At 39.6% G+C, this 23,061-nt stretch overlaps 1 protein-coding gene and 1 long non-coding RNA gene across 2 annotated transcripts; both read right to left on the bottom strand.

The window, feature by feature from the left end:
- Positions 1-905: 905 nt before the first annotated feature.
- Positions 906-12,722, bottom strand: LOC146455830 (uncharacterized). Its single transcript, XM_085093786.1, has 9 exons — positions 11,557-12,722; positions 10,608-10,792; positions 9,565-9,805; positions 8,609-8,807; positions 7,812-8,023; positions 7,016-7,107; positions 6,142-6,300; positions 4,870-5,065; positions 906-4,042 (listed from the first exon to the last, which is right to left on the bottom strand). Exons 1-9 carry the CDS (start codon positions 11,828-11,830, stop codon positions 3,765-3,767), a joined length of 1,836 nt encoding a protein of 611 aa, XP_084949912.1. The 5' UTR covers positions 11,831-12,722; the 3' UTR covers positions 906-3,764.
- A 5,993-nt stretch (positions 12,723-18,715) lies between these two features.
- LOC146455829 (uncharacterized) lies at positions 18,716-22,241 on the bottom strand. The gene is made up of 4 exons (XR_014858945.1): positions 22,153-22,241; positions 20,064-20,164; positions 19,840-19,975; positions 18,716-18,911 (listed from the first exon to the last, which is right to left on the bottom strand). It is a non-coding gene; the product is annotated as an uncharacterized LOC146455829 (long non-coding RNA).
- Between the last annotated feature and the right edge of the window lie 820 nt (positions 22,242-23,061).

The following is a 23,061-nucleotide window of genomic DNA, read 5'->3' as shown; positions in this document are numbered from 1 at the left end:
CTTTGATCAGTTTCCATGTCTCGCATCTGTACAGTAAGACTGATAAGACTAGGCTCTTAAAGAGGGAGGCTTCGGTCTTTCTGCTGATGTCTGTTGCTCGCCAGATGTTGTTGGGTTTTCTGAACGATGCGCTCGCTAGTGCTGTTCCCTTCTTGATGTCTGCTGTGCTTCCGCCGTCTTTGGTAACGTTGGCGCCGAGGTATGTAAAGGTGTCCACATCCTCCACTTCGTTGTTTCCTGCTGTCAAGTTTTCTTCCCTCTTGCTGTTGGTTCTCAGGGTCTTGCAATTGTTTCCAGGCCAACTCTTGCTGCGCTGTCTTCAAGTCTGTTTGTTTTCAATTGTAGGTGGTTCAGGGTTGATGACAGGAGGGCTATGTCGTCCGCGAAATCGAGGTCCTCGAGTAGTTGTGAAGTTCCATCGAATCCCGGTTCTCTCCCCCTAGCACCGTCTACCACATCATCCAATCGATCACGAGGAGAAACAGGAATCCTGACATGCAGCAACCGTGGTTCACACCCGTCACCACTGGGAAGAAGTCTGTCATCTCGTTGTCGTCAATCACAGCGCACTGGAAGTCCTCGTAAAGGGTCTTCACTATCTGGGCGAGTTTCTGAGGGCTTTCATACTCTTTGATGATGATCCAAAGGCTGTATCTATGCACGGAGTCGAACGCTTTTACAAAATCCACAAAGTGGGTATACAGTGTAGCATTCCATTCGTTGGCCTGCTCCAGAATGTTTCTGAGGACGAAGATCTGTTCTACAGTTTCCCTGCCTCTCCGGAATCCTGCTTGCTCTTCCCTAAGAGCGTGGGTCAGTCCCTGCCTGGATTCTGTTGACTAGGATCTTGCTGAGCACCTTGCTTGCTAGAGGTAGCTGGATCACTCCCCTCCAGTTGCCACAGTCCTGTAGGTTTCCTTCTTTGGGGATCTTGCATATGAGTCCTTTGGTCCACTGCTTGGGTACTTTTTCTTCTGTCAATATCAAGTCGAAGATGTGCTTGAGCTCCTTACTGGTCTACTCTGGGTCTGCTTTTAGCATCTCTGCTGTGATCTGGTCTGCTCCTGGTGCTTTCTCGTTCTTGTGGGCTTTCATTGCTGCTCCGATTTCCTCCAAGGTCAGCCGCCTCGACTGAAATGTCCAGCTCTTCTACTTCTATGTTTTCATCTTCTGGTGGTGATTCTGGCGTGGCTCTGTTCAGTACTTCTTCAAAGTGGTCTTTCCACCTGGCTAGTCTTGCTTCCTTGTTTTTCAGTAGCTCTCCGTCTTTGTTCTTCACCGCCGCTGCTTGCCTGTTGTTCTGGCCTGCCAGCTGCTTTATGATGTCTTACAGCTCCTTGGATGTTCTATTTTCTGCTGCGTTCTGCGCTCTGTCTACTTTCTCCGCCATCCATCTCCTCTTGTCTTCTCTCACACTTCTCTTGACTTCTCTGTCCTTCTCCCTGTACTCGTTTCTCATTCTGTTCTTGACTCTCTCTGATCGTGTGCTGTCAATCTTGGTCTTGATGTCTCTCCTCTCACCGATCAGTTTCCAGGTGTCTTCACTCATCCAAGGTTTGCCCTTCCTCTTCCTGAAACCAAGCACTTCTTCTGCTGACTCGACATACGCTTTTCTCTGTTGTTCCTACACTTTGTTGACGTCTCTGGTTTCTTCTCTATTCTCCTCCAGCTTCTTCCTCATGGTTTCATTGTAGGTGTTCTTGGTCTTCTCGTCTTTCCATCGTCCCACATCCAGTCTTGGCTTGACTCTGTATTTCTTTTTGTGTGTGTTGAGGCGCAACTTGATGAATGTCCTTACCAAGTAGTGATCACTGTTCACATCGACCCCTCTCTGAACCTTGGTGTCAAAAACGGAAGATCTCCATTGGCCGCTGATCAGAAGATGGTCGATTTGGTTGTTCACTCTACCATCTGCTGACAACCAAGTTGCTTTGTTGATGTCTTTGTGGGGGAATAGGGTTCCTGTGATGGTGAGTCCGTTGTATTACGTCGTCGGATATTAACGCCTCAAGCTTACCCGACAACACCGAAAGGTAGTATACTGGTAGCTTTACACCTTCACAATTCGGTTGTAATTTCGTGACGACCGTGAAATTACAACTAAGTTGTGAAGCCGGTTTAAAGCTACCCATGCTAGCTTTCGGTGTTGTCGAGTATTAGTTTGAGGTTTTAATAGCCGACAACGTTAATTGAAATAGCTATATATACAAAACACGTACGTATTAATTTTGTGTAATAATAAAGAACTATTGAACTGTTGGTGAAATGAGGTGAAAGTGGTAAGGAATTTCGGTCTTCCGAGCACTCAAATCATTACTGAGCATCAATGTAAAAACATACATACATGTAAAAACATTTTCCCATTCGACCAGTTCCTTGTACTCAGAGGAGCTTGTAGAAAGTCTCGTCGTATCAAATTGAATAAGCAAACAAGCAAAATAAAATACTGAGAACAGAACCAAAAATTGATACTGAAACTCAGACTTTTACTTTCCGCTCTTTAAACGTAGCTGTTTCATTTTAAAATTAAACAACTCTTCAGTTTCCCTTTTCAAAGTTAATATGTTTGTGAGTTTTGCCATTCTAACTGTTGAATGGAATCTAAAGTTATGGAAAGTAAAAAACAGACAAGAAGATAATCTATTTGCCGGCAAATATCGTCCTGTTGTTATGAAAATTCTAACCTATTAACAATAACTGCTAAAAAATAACTTTATACTGCAACAACACTTCCAGTCACGAATTCTTGACCTATAAAGTAACTAACACAGATTACGGCTCAGTAGCGATGCCAACATGAATCTTTGTAGTCGGTTTCTCACAGCAGTCCCTCAGATAGGATCGATTAGCAGCTTCACCTATCATGCGTTTTCTAGTCTCCATTTTATTAGTGTAAGAAAAAAAAAAAAACAGAAAACGGCCAATATACTATACAAGACCAAACGTCTAGCAATTGTTTTTGCTAACGTGTTTCTTCTAGCGCTTGGCAATGAGTTGGTGACCTGCGTAATTTACGTTTCTAGATCTCTTGATTAGATAAAGTTTAACTGAGATTATTCGAACTTCCATTCCCCGAGGCAAAATCCTGGTCTAGGCTTTCTTATAGTAAGGCTCGAGAAAGGCTAAAACGCAAAACGAACACGACAATTAAAGGCACGGTCTCGCCAGCACTCCGTACTATCTGAGAAACTAGTAAAGAGAGACTCGGTCATGACCTGAACCATACATTAACACAACACTTTTTCGCCTCCATATGCGGACACGTTTAGCAAACGAATTGGAATGTGGCTCCAAAGTTGTGTACGTTTGGAGGGCTACTTTTGATAGTAGTGTGGCTTTCATTTAACGACAAATTATCGCCGGAAAACTCTTCTTCAGAGTAAAACAAGGTTTACTCAGGATGCAGGTCTTGAATGATGAATTGCACGAGCACCATGTTTGTGAGTGCATGTGTTTTAAGAACGATCTCTCTAAGAACCTCATATTCACTTTTTATTTAAAAAAGAAAAAATAGATTTTGCTGATAACTCTTCCATCAACTTCTCTTGGCAATTACATAACAACTATGAAATACGAATGGAGAAATCTAATTTTCTTAAAATTTTGTGATTCGAACTTTTCGCACCAAGGGCTGTGCTCGAAACCCACTGGCGAGACGGTGAATTTTGCAAGATTTGCAGCTGTTAGCTCTGCAGAGTACAGATCATTCAAAACATACTAGTTAACTGAATATGAGGTTCTAAGGGAGAGTCGCTCTTAAACACTTAGAAGGGAAGAATTGTCAGGTCTTCTTCTGAGAAGTATTCAACACTCTGTCTAGGAACCTTATTGAGTGTTTTAAGAGGATATTCAGCAACTGTAGGGTCCTTTTTGACGGCCAATAATGGGCCATTAGTGAGTCCACATCTATCATTCTTCATAGCAATCTTGATGTAACCATCGTCTCCCCACAGGTGTCCCCAGGAGTTTTTGACAAGCCAGTAAGATCTGTTATTGTAGGCACCATAGCCAACAGTGAGTATAGCGTGGTTGGTCTTTTTTCCTGTAAACAACAAACATTGTGCGCGTATTTGCACTCACGTCTGATTTGTAACATCCTTAAAGGTTAAGGGAAGAGTTTCTCTGATGCGGCTACACCGTTTCCTCTGAAAGCGAAACACTATGCTGAGCCAAGAGCTTAAAAACGGGTAATGTAACTGTTTATGGGCCCATATTTGGGAGGGTTAATAATAAGAATAATTTTACAGTCTGAGTTTAAACAGAAAGCAATAATTCAATTAAAACCAGGCCCGATTGTTCGAAAGCCGACTAACTCTAATCCCCTGTTAAAAATTAATCGAGGTTTTGATCTCGCTTACTAAAAATGTTTTTAAAAGTTAGTTTGAAGCTAGCGGTATAGAAAAGTCTAAGTGAAAACTGAGGAACAAAATCTTTTTGAAGAGTCTTCATTGATTAGTTATTAAGCTCGAATCAAAGTTCACGTCAACCCAGGATTAGCTTAATCGGGCTTTGAACAACTGGGCCCTGGTCTTTAAAGATTGCCTGAAAGAAAAAATCCATGAGAATGAAGTAGAAAGTAGCTGCATAAAATAAAAATAAATAAATAAATAAATAAATAAATAAATAAATAAATGACTGGATTTAAGTGTCGAAGTATTTAGCACTATTGTGCTAATTGGGGACTCTATCAATCATTGAAATAAATATACAAACTGAACAATACATATATTAAAAATCCCAGCTGGTGGGAGCAAGTGTTTACCGGCTTGACCATGGAATTCAACAGGTAACCCCGGCAGTCATCCAAAAAGTCAGTTATAGCAGATTTGGTAAAATAAATTCACAAGAGAAAAAATTGCTGCTTCTTACCACATTCAGGATCATCGAAAATTCCATGGCTGTAAAATCTAAACGTTTTTCTGTCTGAGTTTACGGAAGATGCAATCGGACCGTGTGTCACTAAGGCTAGTTTTAGTGCGTCAGAATTGTTCTTTTTAACTCTCATGAAGCCGCTGATGTGAGTAACAGTACAGTTATCAGATCCACCACAGTGACAGAAACCTTCCTGGAAATAACAGTGGAAGAAGGTTAGGTAAACATTCAGTGGTAATACCTTATAGCTAGATGTTTTCCGGGAATTTTACCTCGCAATTTCTTGTTCTTGGTGCTAAATAATATATGCAATTGCGATTTGGAAATACTGATTTTATTTTTTCGGCGGGGAACTTTTTTTTTTCAGATGCCCCGATATTCGTGTGTACACTATTGACGTTACAACAACAGTGAAATGAAAATTTCCTTTCGCAGTTTAATGTAAAAGCTACCCAAATGGTTAAGTTGAAAACACAAGAAACAACATTTTTTTCCTTTTTCATAGTTACAGCTCATATATTGTTTTGACTTCGGCAGTCTTGTTTTAAAAGATTGACACGTTTCAGTTGATATATGAATATATAGGCGCTTATGTATAAAATAGTGATCTGGGAAATTTAGCAAGGCCAATTTTTTACCAAAAAATAATTTATGGATACAGTTTGTTGAGAGAACTTATTTTTGCGATTTGTGAAAGCAATCACAAAAATTAGAGGCCGTAAAAATTTACTGCCATGCGGTCACAACCGGTGTAATGGCAATGGCAATGACAATGACAACAACAGTGATCATGATGGTTATGGAAATTGTAATAACATGGAAATACCATGGCCAGTAACAACGACACTGACAGTGCAGTGACCGTGGTAAGGGGTGATGGTAATGGTAATGGCAATAGCAATTGCAATGAAAGTGGCAACATTGAAGGTAGTAGGAACGGCATTGGCAATGCTTTAAATGACACTGGGATGGGTTTGAGATGGTGATAGTGATATCAATGTATGGCAATGGTTTAAGAAATGTCAGCGTCCAGTAACTGTTTCGAAATATCTCTGCGTAAGACAATAAAGGGGTAATTAATTGATTGCTAATTTGAGTTTCCTAAAGTATATACCCACGTATATACCTTACAGCAATGTTTTGCAGATTTGAAGTTCGACGATCGTGAGTCATTGATGAATTCAATGAGAACAAAATGGGGACTCCAAAATTTAGATAACACGCAGTACTGACTCTGTATATTCACAAGTGTTAGCCAAAAAATCTTACTTGAGCAAGATAAGGGCCGTAGTCTCGCCTCAGGGCTACGCCGTTACGTTTAACCCATTTCAGCGTTCGGTCCTGGAATCCTCCGCGACACCCATGATTCCCTGAAGGCCACGAACAATCAATTAACTGCTGGTTTGAAAGTTCGACAAGTTCCCCAGTCTGTTTAATAAGAGACGGATAAGGAAAGCAATAATTAAGCGCATGAGTTAACAAATAAGAGGCCCGTGTTGTAGGGCTTTAAAATGATTAATTTGACCATTTTACTCAGTGAACGCCGTGGAATGCTTAGTTCTCTCTTCGCCTTTCTGATTGGTATTTCTTTCCTGAATTTGTTTCATTAATGCACCATTTTAATAGTTGCAGTCGCTATTTTGCGCATTCGCTAAACGTGTGGCATGTCGATAGCCCTCCCGGGCTCTTGCCATTCTCACCAAATTTCTTTTTTTTTTTTTCAGACAGTTAAATTAGTTTTCGTTTTCCGGAATTTGTAACGGTTCCGTCTCGGCCAGATATGTTCAGTTCCCAGCTTAGACATTTGATGTTCTTAACAAGAACATCAAACAAGAACATCAAATAACATTGATATAGAAAAATCTATCATCCAATACAGGCAGATAATCTCTTGACAGAAACACTGTTTGATGTCTGAATAGAGCATGACAATGAACTAAAGCTAATCACATTCGCTTTGCGTATTCGCAATTTTAAAAACGGTCATTACCTTTGTCTACACGAGTCTCATTTTTGTATACACAGCAAACGAATCTAAAGCAATTCGACTTAAAGGAAAACAACGGAACTAAAGACAGACGACGCATCTATTTTTGTTGCTGATTCACCAAGACGGGTACATGAATGATTTAAAGACTTTTACCTTCAGAAAATGAGCTCCCTCTACTGCTCCTAGAGCAGAGAAAGTCCAACACGATCCACACAAGCCTTGACTGTGAACGCGGGTCACCGCACCTTATAAAAATAGGCATAGGAAGAGTCACTGTTGGAATCCTCTTGAAGTGTTAGACAACATATTATAAATGAAAGGAAATCTACAAACAATTTGTGGTTCTTGGTTTGAATTCAGAGGAGAAAAATTATTTGAAAGGGATTTTCAAGCTGAAATATTTTTTTAATCTAATTAAGTGTTATTAAGAAGTTTTCCAGTTGATGCACAAACTTATCATGTTGCTATTTCTAACAAAGACTCAATTTGGTGGTTCAGGAATGGATGGTTGCAGCTTTGATATGCCTTAATGTGGCTGTGCGGTGCAGTTATGAGTCATATGGGCCTGTATTGATTTGACTATGTGACTGCGTGATGCAGTTCTAGTCAAAGACCCACATTTCACCCTTGCTCACCATGGACTCTTTAGTAGCTCACTGGTTAGAGCATCCGACTAGATCACGGAGGGTCATGGGTTCAAATCCCATCGGAAGCTCGGATTTTTTTCCGAGTTTTCATTTGATGCACAAACTTTTCATGTTTTAAAAATTTGCAAGCATTATTCCAATTCCCTCAACCCACATGTACACGGCTGGTGGGGGGAAGGGGTGGTAGACGAGGGTTCAGGAATACTGTTCACGACTGCTGCCTCTTTAAAGGGCTTAATGACAAACCGTTACATATATCAAAATAACTAGTCAAGAACTTATTATAATGTACTCTTTACTACCGTAATTTCTCCAGTCCAGTTCTTCAGGAACAAGGCCCAAAGACAGTGCTGATCGGTTGAATTTCAACATTTCTGAAGACTTGGGTTTCCCGTGTTCTTTCTTATTATGAAGCAGTCCGCGGTGTAGGCCCACTTCTTCCTCGGTCATGTCGGCGAAGTTGTTCGGAACCAATTTATACTTCAGATTTTGGCGGTTCTTTGAGCGAATGTATCTGGATATAAGCAATCGTAAAAAGATCATTAACCTCTTCAGAAACAACTCACTCTTATGTATAGTAGTATTTACAGCGTCTTGTCACTTAACTCAACTTTTCTCAGTATCCAGAATATACTCATTTAAAATTATATTTCGTTCTAAGGAGTTTAAAGATAAAAGACCAGTACCAAGAAAGCTTGGGCGTCGAAGAAGACACTGATTCTTCTTTCTCTGTAAAAGCTACTTTACCCAAGAGACTGTACTAGATCAAAACCATCCTTCTACGGTGAAGTTTTTCTCTTCCGACAGTATCCTCACACGGAATGCCCTCCTCCCTTTCCAATGAATATTTTTCTCGTACGTCGGACTGAAAGTCCCAGGGGTACCCTTTCGGGGAATTTTCCGCATACAAGTGATCCTTCTAAGATGATGAAGTTTTCTAGTTCCTTACAGAAGATAACTCCTCCAGCAGATGCCATGTTTTAAGGTTTAAGGCAAAAAGAAAAGGCTTAAGGCAAAAAATCGAATCGAGTGGATTAGAAAGTGGTTTACAAGCAATTTACGGCCCACTCATGAGATACCACTGAGAAAGTATGGTTACCTGAGGTTGTGTTTGAAAATATGTTTCCGTTGCTCGTGTTCCACTGGTGAAGTGTAATTTTTCGCGTGTTTGATTCTGTACTCTTTGTACGTCTTGTCGAGTTCGCGATCTTTATGGTGGTTAAAATGCATGTATTCCGCCATAGGGTTCGCCAAATACTGAGACTGAAGTTTCTTTGCTTTTTTGTCACATTTCGAGTCTGTAAGAAAAAGGGTATGGAGACTTGGGATGAAAACTACAGTAACTGCCAGAAATATCGAATTACAAAAAGGAGAACGCGTGAATTACCGAAAGCGGAGCAAACCGTCGTCATTTTAAAGCGAACGAGTCCTTAGACATTTTAACAAAATATGACAAGGCCGGCCCCACATTTTCAAATTACACACCATTTCAACCCTTGTCATCAGTCTATACATATTATTTAAAAAAAACTAAAAAAATGTATTTTAGAACAGTTTGTTTTAACAAATAAAATATATACATTGTAAGTAATAAACCGTTTGATTGATTGATTGATTGATTGATTGATTGATTGATTGATTGACTGGCTTACTGATTGATTGATTGATTGACTGACTTACTGACTGATTGATTCAATAAATGACTGAGTTTCCGCCAATTGACTTACTGACTGACTGACTGACTGACTGACTGACTGACTGACTGACTGACTGACTGACTGACTGCTGATTAATGGATCGAATGGATGGATAGATGGATGCGTGAATGGATAGAAAGATGCAAAAAACCAATGGATACTGACTGATTGATTAATTTATTGATTAATCAATCCATCCATTGATTGATTCATTCATTCATTCATTTATTCATTCGTTCATTCATTCATTCATTGACTGACTGACTGATTGATTGACATAACGACTTAATGATTGACTGCTTGATTCATTGTTTAGTTAATCCATTGTTAATCGATAAAACTTTGTGGCATTACTTACTTTTAGGTAGACTGAACAGTGATCTGTTGAAACTCCAAGGCTCAAATGTTAAGTAGTCAAGCACGTAGCGATCGTAATGTGAAGTCAACATGTCGTCATATCCCACCATTTCGTATCGCAGAGGCTTGTGAGGTTTTCTTTTAGAAATATAAAAGCTGTATGTGTTGGTCTTGTTGTATCGTCTGTTTTTTCTCTCGTATTTCAGACAAGGCATTCCCCGGTGCATTTCCTCTGAAGCAAACTGCAAAGAGGGACAATAACAACGTTAAATTAAATAGAAATTATGTCTTAAAAGCACGATGCTTTGTCTTCTAACTAACAAACTAACTACTGAACTAACTAACTAATACTACATGCGTACGCGTCTTTGCTTCTTCTTACTTTTCCGTTCATCAGTTATATTACGGACAAAATTTGGCAAATGTATCATTGTAGAAAACCTTCCATGTCTTCCTTATTTTTGGAAGTAATGTTATTGATCTGATTAAGATTTTTCTTGAACACGTTTGAAAAAAAAGTTTCCGGGACTACAGCTTTGCATGGGCCACAAAAGAAAACCCCGATTCAGTGCACTGAAACTGGAGTCGCGTTGCGTCAACCTTCGACCCCCCCCCCCCCCCCCCCCAGTGGCCCGATGGTGGCAAACCAAACAAAAATAAAACAAATCGAACATACACAAAAATATTCGCGAGCCTAAGTTTTGGTTTAATTTAATACAGGTTGTCGCATGTATTCGCAATAGTCCTGGTCTAATGGTGTTGCACTGAAAAAGGCAGCAAAAGTTGACTGCGCCCGTTTGCATGCAAAACGACATCCTTACCACTACATCTATATTAACTTCACGTTGTCTTTGTGTAGTGACTGGTTATCAATTAAATGTTAATAAATACTGTTATGTTGGTTAATGATATTAGTTATTACAGATTAGTACAATCGATGAAATTTTGCTTTTTTTCCCAGCCCCCTCAGTCCCCTTCTCATAACCAAGAAAAGAGACACAAAACTGCATGGCATTTTGCTTATGATCAATTCTATTTTCTAACCTTGAACTCTGAGAGATTTGTAGGTATGACACTTTGCCCCGCACGCGGTAGCCATTTTGGAAGTATTTTGTACCAACAGCTCATGAAGTCATTATCTGATGGTTTCATTTCTGAGTGCATGGGTACGATTTTAAATAGAATCCCATGTTTACCCAGGTCTCCACGCTGAATTGTTTTGTCCATACCTATCAGATATAAAGAGATGACTGACAGCCACTGCCCCAATTTTTTCACAGGTAAGTGATATACTTGGGATGGAGCCAATGTGATAGTGTAAGCACTGTTTGTTGTTATTATTATATTCAGTTTGTACAGGCAACTTTGCCAGATCATTAACTTTCTGCAAATACTAGACTACTCTACAGTGAAACAAAACCATTGAGCGTTTCCCAAGACGTTGTGTATACGCTCTGCGCATCTCGAGTTACTCGGGTTTCCTATGGGTGGTGCCTTCTAATACATGGATATTTTTGCGCGGTTTATAACTTTGCAGAGAAAGCAGAATTTAGTAAGTGCTTTTGGTATCCAAAAAGAAAATGGGGGCAACCATGTATTTTCCAGAGATTATAAAGCTTCAATTTGGGAAATACAATGCTTTGTATTTTATTGCTTTTAGAATAATTGTTGCTTAATTATCTCTAAAAAATGCGTCGTTACCCCCAATTTTTGTTTTGGATTCCAATAGCCCTTGCTAAGATCTAATAGTCTTAATCCGCGCAAAAATACTTCGGTATTTGTAGGCACCGTCCTTAAATAGGTCAAAACAGTTGAAGTTATTATGAAACGTCTGATGCTTGAGGAATAGAAAGTTTGTTTTCTCTAGCTAAAGCAATAAAAACATAATTGATTGGTATGCGACTGGTCAATGATCCTCATCACGGTTCGAAAAATAAACAAAAGGCAATGAAGTGAACTGATGCATTTAATTAATATCATTATGTTTACGTACCGTAATAATAGTCTATTTTGCTCATGTTCCTTTCTCCAGCGAACCACGCCTCAAAGGGCTCCACAATGTCATCGAAAGGGAGAGAGAGAAGCCCTGTTGCGTGGTAAAACCGCGGAAAATATTCGTCATAAAGCTCATCATAGTCTCCAACGATATCGTGTTTCGCTAAATTGAGACTTGAATCTTGAGCTGACTTTTGGAATTCGAAACCAATTCCTATCAGCCCTGCTATGGTGAACATAGCTGCTATAGTAAAGAATGTTGCTTTGCCCATTGTTGAAGACCTCACAGACAATGCGACAACCTTCGCCTATATCTTTTGGCGATCAATGGGTCAGAGTTAAAATTGTTTTGCTGCTTGCTATTTTCGTTAATCGTGCACCTGTAGACAATTTGTTTGGCTAATTATTTCTCCACTGCCAGTCCCATTTCACAATCTTTCGTGATTAATCTGCCTGTCCATCGAATCCCTCGCAAAAGTCTGTAAACCGATCGATAGAGTTGTCTCCACACCAGTGATTTCAAAGTTCTCGTTCTGGTTGAATTACATTTGTTCCGGCACAGATTCGCTCGATTTCCGCCGCTACCAAATCCTACCCCACTTCTGATGACAACATCAGCAATCATTCTTCTTAGAAGACCCACATCGGTTGAAAATATATTGAAGAATTTCAAAAGATTGTCAGTTGTTAGTCTTGTGAAGTAACAAGTGGCACAGCTACACATATAAAATATTCATTACTGCGGAAAAGTGGATAGCTTATTTGACGAGAGCAAGTGTTCCGTTTCTTGTACCTGCTTGAAAAGTCAATACCACTTACAGTTGACACTGTAAAACAATTACGCCGCAGACTCGTTTGTATATAGCGCACCATGTGTCCCGGGTACCTGTATCAAACAGGGTCGCGGAAGAAGTATTTACAACTGAGTGGTGCGATAGGCGAGAAGAGGCCACATGCATAGGAATCGGGTGCTGCGGCATTTTGGTTTGTTTTTGTAAGACAAGGAATCGACGGTTTTCGCGGCTTTTAGGCACGCTCTGAGCACAGAATTTTTTATGGGATCAAAGGCGAAAAATTATCCCTCGTTGGGACAAAAGGCCGATACTAAAAGGCCAATGAAATCTCTAAAACTGCAACGGAGTGTAACAACGTACAGAAAATTTTGATTCGAATGATCAAAAGTGAAGATTCCGACTAGATACAAAAGTTAGAACCACCGACCACAAACAGTAACAGAAAGTACCTCAGCAAAGGTAATAAAATACTCGTTTTCGCTCGGGTACAGAGCCCGCTAATCTTGAAGAGTATCTCTCTCTCGCTACATGATGCTCTCACTCTGATTTCTAGTCATAAACAAAAATGCAAGGACTTTTTTCAATCAATGTAAGCTACAGTACTCTCTTAAGTTTTCTTCCCTTCATCCTTCTTGTGAGTATAAGACACTTTTTTGTGTTTTTGTTTTGTTTTAATTTTTATCTTATATCATTATCCAGTTATATGCCTATCCCAAATTATTAATTACTGGATCGTTGTATAATGCAATTCCAGGTTTTGATTGGCTTAGCGGCCATGGTATATGAGCCATTATAATCCATCAAATATTTTCGCTAGCGCGCGATTGGTCTAAACGCCTCACGGGACCGAATATACCCCAGCTAAAACTGGGGAATATCCGAGGATATTCCCCAAGTGATATTCCCCAATTTCAAAAACTTCAAGGAGCGTCAAGTTTGCAATTATGATGAATGTCAAGATGGGGGAACGGTTCTCTTTTGTGACAGAAGAAGAGATAAACCTGCTGGTCGATAAACCAGTACCAGAAAACAACAGACGCTCTAAACGTTTTTGACGGTAAGCTATTCGTAAACGAAATGTTGAAATACTCAAGCTCGTATTTGCGACATTTTCTCTTGGTTTGAACTCTGTTTAACAGTCCTTGAATTAAAAATGTGGTAAAACTGAAAAATATGAAAGGCGAAAAGTTTTAGCCCATCTCGTTTAAGAGTATTTATGGTTTTCTTTCAGTCTGGCGAACAGTGAGAAAGCTATCAACAAGCTATTAAACGAGTTTAATTAATAAGCTCGAAGCTCGCTCACACGACGGCAAATATTACAGTTGTAATTCAATGAGAGCAATTCGTGCTGGCCTAGATATATGACGAAACCATAAATTTCAGTACCATTACTGACAGAGTTCAAGCCGGTAAATGATGCTATCAATGCTCACCTGGTCGAGATCGCTCGCGAACATAAAATCTCGTCCACGAAACAAAAACCAGCCATGATACCCCGAAATGTCGAAATTCTCTACGAAGAGAAGCAGCTTGTAATACTCTCGACCAACAAGTTTAATCCTCAGTGATTGTGAGCGACTTCGTTGCTGGCTCCATTCAATGTCAAGGTAGCAAAGAAAGCGCTCTGATGGAATCCAGCAAAAACAACCGATGGCGTCGTATTCGACTGCAGGTTCAGCTTCGATTTCTTCACAGGTCGTTTTCGGCTAGCAAATTCCACAATTGTATTTTCGATATAAAGTGCTGCTCCAATTGAACACGAGATAAAGGAAGAGAACAGCAAAGCTCCGTCTGTTTCGTTGACGGCAGTTTACACTTTTTACGGAATGCGATACTTTACAGACTTTCGCTTTCAGTGATCCTTAGCTTGTTCCCGAGAGGTAGTTAGATTCCCTGTAACCTTATGGACAATATGAGTGCAATCCACTAGCATTTTCTGTGAATTTTGGTCATCAGTCATTTTGCTTGGACTCATTATAAAATGTGATTACTGGAGTACATGTGAGTGGGATTTTGTAAGGCCATAATGCATCAGTCAATTCCAGCAGTGCCCATCCCCTCCCCCCGGGCAATAGTGGGGCATTTTCCCACACTGTCCATCCCGGGGGTCGGGCATTAGCCTTCCATCCAAATACCCCGGGGCATTTGACCATCTCACTTTTTTCACCCTACAGCATTGTCGCTTCCTTAAACAGTAAGTTTCTTATTGAATACGTCTAGATAGGACATAAAATGGGATGCTAGAGCTGTAGAATGACCTATTTTTGCACTAACTACGGGAAACAAGGCCCAGCTAGGACTTAATTTGGCCTGTATTAGCTCAGATTTTACTGCAAGTAAGACGAGAGACGAAGAAAATAAAACGTCTTTGAGCCACCACCCCGGGGCATTTGAACAACTATTTTGTCCCGGCGGTGGGTCATTTGCCAGTTTATTTTGAAAAAATCCTAATTCCCGGGGGTCGGCCCGGGAGGGGATGGGCACTGTTGGAATTGACTGATGCATAAAGTTGATAAGAAAGAGAAAAAAGCATTTAGATTCATGCACATGCGCTGAAATGTGAACCCTCCCTTTAATTTGGCTAACTTTCACCTCGCGCTACACCGACAGAAAAAGAAATAGACTCGTGCGATTGAAACCGACTTATCAGGACGATAAATCGGTATATAATTAGCTTTATAATTTCCATATCGTGATTTTTCCCGTAGTGATTCAAATTCGCTTTAGGGTAAATATCTTACTCAAATTTCTGCAAGGCTGGACTGCGTAGAAAACTTAATACGACAGCGACATGATAGAGACCAAACCGAGAATCAACAGAATGCGGCAACTGTGGACAGCTGTTTCGAGCTGGTTGGCTCTCGTCAGCACGGTGTAGCACAGCAAAAAGTAGAACACCAACGCGAGTCGAGTGGTCTACCAAATACACGTGGTAGCCGATTTCGGATGGGCCCAAATTCAGACATCAGTCCACGTCATAGCGCGTGACTACGAACAATGAACAAAAGAACTGAAATATCATGTCGCTGTCGAAATAAGTTAAATGAGAAAAGCAAAACTTTCCGAAACGCATAGTTTACTTTGTCACAAATTTATACGAGTATAGCTTGACATGGGTAGCAACCTGAAAGAACACTTCATGGAAGGGCGCATATTGCTTCCTGCATTCCCACATCATTTCATGGCCTTGCAAAAGGCACATTTGTGTCAGCTAACATAGTTTGATCTGTCCGTATTCTTAAACTGCCCATGAAGTACAAAACCAAATTTTCTTGTTTGAAAGGTCTTTCAAAATGATGAACAATGGTCTTTTCTTTTTTTGAAATATCTTTTCTCGTTCCAGATATATTCAAGTTTTTGTTTCTAAAACTGATGGCAAATCGTCTCAGTACAAAGATAAATCACAAAATCAAGAATATTTCGGGAAATATTGGAGTGATGCTGCTCAAACTTGGCATCATAATAATAATAATAAATAAGATATTTTAACAGGGAGCCCACGTCACAAAATGTGGTTTTCAGTGAGGCCCTGCATAAATCTAACGTAAGAATACAAAAAAATTACAAATATAGTTATCTAAAAAAATAAAAAGTAAAAAGGATAAGATCGATAAAAAAGTCTACATGTTTCTAATAAGACGTCTAAAAACTAAAAAATTGGAAATGTTCCTAATGCCGTCTGGGAGAGCGTTCCAGTCATCTGCCGCATCAGTAATGACCTCGGGTAAGAAACAAAAAGGCACCTACTGTACTGTTTTCATCATGATGGCAACAATTTTGATCTCGGGTCTATTTCATACTCGATTGACGTTTTCAGTTTTTGTCTTAATCAGACATCGTTTACTCCCAATGAGATGGTTAGACGACATAGGGCAATAAGGGCAATTCGTGCGTTTTAAGTAGGACTGTCTGCCTCTCATTACCTGGTAGAAAATGGAAATATTTGGTTCATACCTGAAAGGGACTGGGGCCTAGAGTAATGCCACGGCAACGTCAAAATGGGTGTCAGTTTGTTTCTTACCTGGAATACATTATTGAAGCGAAGTCAGAGATATTCTTGATTTTGTGATTTATCTTTGTACTGAGACGATTTGTGACAAAAACTTAAATTTATATGAAACGAGAAAAGATATTCGAAAAAAGAAAACGCCAAGCTTGTTATCTTTGAAAGGCTTTTAAAATAGGCATAAATTATTTTTCACTATCTAGCGGAAAATCTAAATCGCAAAAATGTTTAGAGAACGGAATGTTATTCCCTGCAAATCCGTAAGCTCTAGTTTCCCTTGGTTTTTTCGAAAATGCCAGCTGCATGGCTTTTCTTGGCTCTTTTCTTGTCCCTCCAAAAACAAAAAAGGGGGGTTTTAAAAATTTTCAGCGTTGCGAAAGTTTGAGGAGATATTTCGTTAAAGAAAACGCTAGTTTTTCTTCCGAATTTTTGAGACGGGTTATGTTCCTTCCAACAGATATTCCACCGAAACGAACCGTTGAGTATAGCGGTCAGTTTTAGCTATCAACACGTCTCAGACGTGTTGATACGGCGGTGCCGAACTCAATTCATAAATTGGAATCGAGCAGTTTTCAATTGAGTGTCGAAAGTAATTTCGCGTTTGCTTTGGAAAATCACTACCGTGACCGTGGTTTGGATACTTGTTTCTTATTACCATATAAATTTTGCCAACTTAAGCCTTGAACTTCTCCAAAAATTATTGATCATTTGAGAAGCCATATCGAACACTTGAAAGTGTGTTTCATCAGATATCCAAACACCTCGACGTAGTTAAAAAAAATTCGTCTGCGCCTCGTTTTTTCAACTTACTTCTCAGTGTTTGGATATCTCATGAAATACTCCTTCTCGTGTTTGATATTTTACATACAACGCGAAACTTGAAATGCACTGGGCTAAGAAGAGCATGGCTTTTCATACGGCAAACCCCAATAATTTTACCTTTCACATCCCAAATAGCACAGAGCTCTTTTATTATTATGATCCGGAACAAAGCTGTAATAGAATCTGTAGCAAAATATCTAAAATAGAAACCGCTGTCCTCGTTTGAAGCTGACGAGAGGTGGAGAGATCTGAACGCTACGGTGTTTCGAGAGAATGAGCTCGCAGAGAGCATGCATTGCGATCGTAGCATCCTCGCCAACATGTAAGATACCGGGTCAGTACAGATGCTTTTAGTTCGTTTAGGCTTTACAAAAAAAATGCGACCGATTTACCCGCAGTAAGCAGTGAGTAAGAACTTTCAGGTAAAAGCTCGTAAAATATATCGATCTCTTTTGTGTTTTGGGAGTAGCTTCTAAGTGAATTTTAAAGATTTGCACAACAGAAACATGAGAAAGACTCGGCAAAGGCAATATTCACCTCCTAGGTGGTGGATAATGTGGACTGTTCCGAGACAGCGGATCAATCAGATTAGTTAAAATGCCTGAGGTCACAGAGTTGGTATCATTATTCAGTTCGCCTGCCAAACAATCGTCTTAAAAACCTATTCATCATCCAAATTGTTTGCATTTGATTTTTGAAAGCTGAATAAGAGTATTAGAGAGCATATCGGGGTACATTTTTAAGCGCAAAACTAAATCAATTGTCTACAAACAAACGCAACTGAAAAGCTCTAATTATTGCGGGCAGGTACTAATTTGATCTAATTCCATAATTTCATTACAGTGTATTCTCTGTACCCGATTTATTTTTAGTGATAGGTGGCATAGAAACTAAGAGAGGTATGGTATTTTATAGTTTCTGTTAGATCTGTTTTTCTTCTGATCTACTCTTGGCACTTACTCGTTTGCGTGATCAAATATTTCGTGACCGCTTTCTAATGTTGCGTGACTATTAAGGCAAACAGGACCATGAACCTTTGTTTCCCAAGTTGAGCTGATTTCATGATCGGACCCCCAGCGGTTGCCAATTCGCATGGAAACTTGATTTGTTTCTCGAAACGGCAAGAAATTTCGACGTCCTTTACTATCCGTCGGTTGCCCAGTGGGTACTTTTAAATTTCAACACTGAGTTTTCAAAGAGAAATCAGTCGACACGAATTCAGCAGCATTCAATTAATCAGAAATGAAGAAATATAATGCCATGGTTGTTTAGGGAAGGCTGGGGCAAACAGCTATTCAGAACATTGAGTTGTTTTAAGGATGTTGCAATTTCTGAGTGCCTAACGCCTCAAGAAAGCCGGATTTTTAATGAATGAGCCGTTCGTTCCAGTAAAGATATTTTTCCGCCATATCTAATGTGCACATAACTTATTTCTCAAGAAGGGTGTTGCTATGACGATTTCAAGCTTGGTCACACCGGCAAATCGTTCTTCTATGATGAAGTTTAATCCAGCATAAGAGAATAGTAGAGTCATGTTTGAGACAGAAATGATCATTTTTATTCCTCAACTAACATTAAAAGAAATCGTACAACCATTTCCTTAGATGCTAAACCTATCTATTTATTTTATCAGCTGATATTTTGCTTAGTCATTTTATGATTGTCGTTTCATTTACGCAGACCAACTATGTTTATCATTTCTTCTGTGTCTACTTGCCCCAGCCGTACTCTCTGAAAAAGAGAGAAGCAAGATAATTACAACAGGTTCACAAATGTCTTCGATTTCACTCGCGTTAGTAAACAAAGCAAAGCAGCACCTGTCACGAGTAGATTTGATTACGCAAAGTTTTTAAGTACGTTAACATGAATTTTATTATTTATTTATTTATTTATTTATTTATTTATTTACTTTTGCATCCCTAGTGTGTAAAACAATTCATTTGGGGTTTTTTAGCATCATCCATCAAATGCCTTGCCCAAGCTACACACAAATTATTAAAAAGGCGCTTCACTTACAGTGGGGCCCTCTCCCGGGGGGGCCCGAGGGCCCTCTCTTGAAGCAATTTGCTCCAAGAACTGATAATGAGATGCCGGCTTTATTGGGAAATTCAAACGACAGATTCACCGAACCTCTGACTTAATTATCAGGCTATAATAATTACACGCTAATCATGAAAACCAGGTTTTAAGCGAATTACTTTTTATTTTGCTTTTACTTTCACTAATTGTATCAGTGAAGGTAAAAATCGGATTTTTAAGGATTATGTATGTATACTGACATGCATGTATACAGTGTTGTATGTGACTGTATGCATGCATTTAGCAAGGCAGGTACATGTAGGTAGGTTTCCAGCAGAAACGTATCAAAAATTGTACTTTGACGGATGTGAAGTGGCCCCAGATTTTATATTCTAGATTACTTTCTGTAAAGATTCTCTGCGAAAACCTCTCAACGATGAAATTTGTAAATTTCGTGCCCTCCTCCGCGCACCCAAGAATTGTGCAATTTGGTGGCTACACAGGGCTTCCAAACCTTATAGAGATACGTCATTAACTAAAAGGACTTACTCCCCCTTACTTTTTTACATCTCCTTTCCTCCTCATTCTGGAGAAATGTTATTTTCTTACTAAGTTAGTGATTACTGAAGTGGATTCATACCAATTTTGGCAACAGCAATAGTAGCCGCCGTTTTCACCAGAGCAGTAGTAATCTTGGCAGGGTTGCATACCCATGTTATAACACATGTTCGGATCCTCCACACAAAAGCCGCCATAATCTTCACAAAAGCCCTGACCTTTAGTAGAGTAAAATAAAAAAACATTTTTATTGGAATGGGCCACCGTCAAAACATATGACTCCTGCAGACACAAATGAAAACTTACGTTTTGCCTTAACGTGGGGCTCGTTCTTTCCCTGCACACTTAATACTCCCAACAACAGCAATAGAAGACAAATGTTGAGTTTGAAATCCATTGTAAGGGCACTGCAAGAGATAAAAGCAAGAAGTATTGAAATGTTATTGCTGAGGGACAGATTTAAGAGTGCTTTTATTCTGGGGAAAGCTCATAGTCTTTAAAATAAACGGTTAATTTGGGCTACACTGTAAATTCAAAATATCTGTTAATCAGCCCCAAAATCGCAATATAACCCTAGTGATCTAAGGCTGATTCAACCCCTTGTAGAGCCATTTGGGTCACATTTTGACACAAAACGGTGCTTGCAAAGATCATTTCATCCCACGTTAGAACTGATTTTAACCCTCAGGCGTACTTCAGATCCTAATTGAGATCAAAACATTTTGGCCACAATTCACAAGAGCCAAATTTGTCCTGAATAGCACTGTATAGTTTACTCACGTAACGGTCTAAATTTGGGGATCTTTTTAATTTACAGTTATAAGGAAAGACATCTATTTTTCTGTGCTCCCTGCAGCTCAAGATCTTCAAGTAACAAATTGAAATCAGAGTCAACCCAGCGCTGAATCCACATGGCATTTCACACCCAAAAAAGTGTCTTTCCCAGAGAAAGTCATCAGCTTCACTATAAACGATAACTGCTACTTAAACAAGTACGATGAGATGGCAATGGACACTTAAATTATGGATTAGAAAATACAGAATCCTGTGAAAATTGAATATAACGATATAATGTGAGGTAGAGTATAATTTTCTTAGGCGATTAAGACCTTTCGGTCAGATATCCATCGAAATGAACCTAGTTAGTTGGCCCTGATTGGTTTGGATCAAGAAGGGATTGTTCCAGCGAAGTGGGCCTTTGTGACAGCCCACATTTTTGAATGTTTGAATCTGTGTGAAACTGTTTCCCAAGTGCGTTGGCGGTACATTCGAAATTTTTTCCCGCTAACCCCAGGATTGTGTTAAACCATATTTAGAAGTCAAATAAAGCGGATCACTTCCATTATTGCGGTCTTCGCCAAACTTGTAAGACTTCATAGCTCTTTCGTAATATGCTAAGAATTCCAACTCGGAACCATAAAATTCTAGTGTGATCGAAATTGATACTGAAAACGATTTTTTTATTGTTGAGCTAATGCCGAAATTTCGGGTTGCCATGGTCCATTTTTGAGCGCCCACAGCCCTTCCGAAAAATCTTTTAGTTCCATTCTCGAGTGTGGAATTAGAAATTTCTAAAGTGCGTTCTACAGGTCGAAGATAGTCAGAGCCATCCGAGAGACTGAGTGAGAAACCATCGAATCAGTCCTCTGCGTACGGATTTGCGTTTCGCGTTTGAGAAAACGGCGTTGTTTGGATGTCAAGTGATGTTGCCTCGATTGATTGCTGAGTCGCGCTATCAGAAATGCCTTGATTAGTGTAATAGTGGTTTTAGGTAAACATGGATGGACAAACTGGCGGCTGAATATGAGTTAAACTTAATGCCGTCGCAATATCGATCGTGAGGCGGTGTCATGAGCGAAGAAAGAAACTTTAGTTTACCTCCTCTCTACACTTTGAAAGGTTCGGCGGGCAAGCGAGATAAAACGTGGTCACGATTTACAGGAACGAAAAAGTTAGTAATTCGGCCAAAGTGTATTATACAATTGAACGCTCAAATCAAAAAAGAAATTTAGAAAACTAGGTAAAGCGAGGCGCTAAGTACCATGTGTTTCAGAAAAGAACTCTCTCGTCCTCGAAACCAGAGCGTTTCCAGAGAAAATTATCAGGAACCCCTAAGGGCCTAATTACTTAAACTGGTTTGTCAACATCGCAAATGGTTCGACAGCACTCACAATTCGTGGTTATTACAAGATGCATCAGGGTTTTGCATTCTCCACCAGTAAATCAGGAAGAGCACATTTCTTTTCGAGAAAACAGGGTACTACGATTTTTCGTATATCTCCTTTACCCTTTAAATTACATCAAGCAAATTAGAGGAATTTCTATTTGGAAACTTTCATTGGTATTAATAAAAGGTAAATGATCGTTATTTTGTTCATACCAAAGTTAATCTCACCTCTGAGAAGTTTTGAACGGCAAACTGACAATCTTGGCTTCCTTGATTCCAAAGAGGTTCCTCTGCTATCGCTGCAAGAAGATAGTGCAAAGCAAACACCCTCTCTGTTTTTTATGCTCTTCTGGTATCCATGGTACCTCTTTTTAGATTGCAAAAATTTTAATTGCAGTTATTAAAGTTCTGCTAGAAAATGCTTTCACCATAAGAAAGTTTCACTAGATCTTTCTGGACCCAGTTAAATTGATGGCGGGTATAGAAGGCGAATAAATTATCTCCGCGGGTTCACTTCCAATGTGCACTTTCCAAAACTCTCCTATGCTTTTCTAAGCTCGATAACATCATTTTAGATGATGACAGATCACTTATTTTAATTCATTACAGTAAAACAAAGGTCTGTTAGGAGACACCCGCACATTCTTGTTACCGTAAGTAAGCATATTTATTTCTCCTCTCTGACATCGATTCGATGCCAACAGCCAAGCGTGTTTGCCAGAGCAGACTTCGAAAAGTCTCTTTGTTCTCCTAAGTTCCGTAGAACGCGCACGATAAATGTAGCGAGCGGCCAAGCCGCGAGAAACGCAGGTGCGCAGGAAACGAATCTCTCCCCAATCCCTCCTCGTTCACTTTCCAATTTGCATAATTTTACCGTCACCTTGAGCGTGTGATCTGAAGAAAAAAGTACGACTGCTCGCGGTCTATTGCTGAAGCCACGCTTCAGACAAACAACAAGAAGCAGAACAAAAACTCTTTTGACCATTGTTAATGGTCGCTTTATATTGAAAAGTGCAAACGTGAGCTAATAAATGACAGACAATGAGGTAACAATAAGGTATAAAAGCTCTAGCAAAGGTAAGGGCCAGAAAAACGGCAAACTACAAAAAATATGCACAATAATAATTTGGGGTGAGT

This window comes from Pavona decussata, unplaced genomic scaffold (genome assembly GCF_977016875.1).
Source record: "Pavona decussata unplaced genomic scaffold, jaPavDecu1.1 SCAFFOLD_269, whole genome shotgun sequence".
Lineage (NCBI taxonomy): Eukaryota > Metazoa > Cnidaria > Anthozoa > Scleractinia > Agariciidae > Pavona > Pavona decussata.
This window is presented reverse-complemented; position numbering and strand designations above follow the sequence as displayed.

What these genes read in the sequence shown, in the direction of transcription:
- LOC146455830 (XM_085093786.1), bottom strand. Translation starts at nt 11,830, where the DNA reads ATGGGCAAAGCAACATTCTTTACTATAGCAGCTATGTTCACCATAGCA. An exon ending in AGGGAGCTCATTTTCTGAAG is followed by an intron (nt 6,301 to 7,015) that starts GTAAAAGTCTTT and finishes CTTATTAAACAG; the next exon opens with ACTGGGGAACTTGTCGAACT. An exon ending in ACGGCCCTTATCTTGCTCAA is followed by an intron (nt 5,066 to 6,141) that starts GTAAGATTTTTT and finishes TGTTATTTCCAG; the next exon opens with GAAGGTTTCTGTCACTGTGG.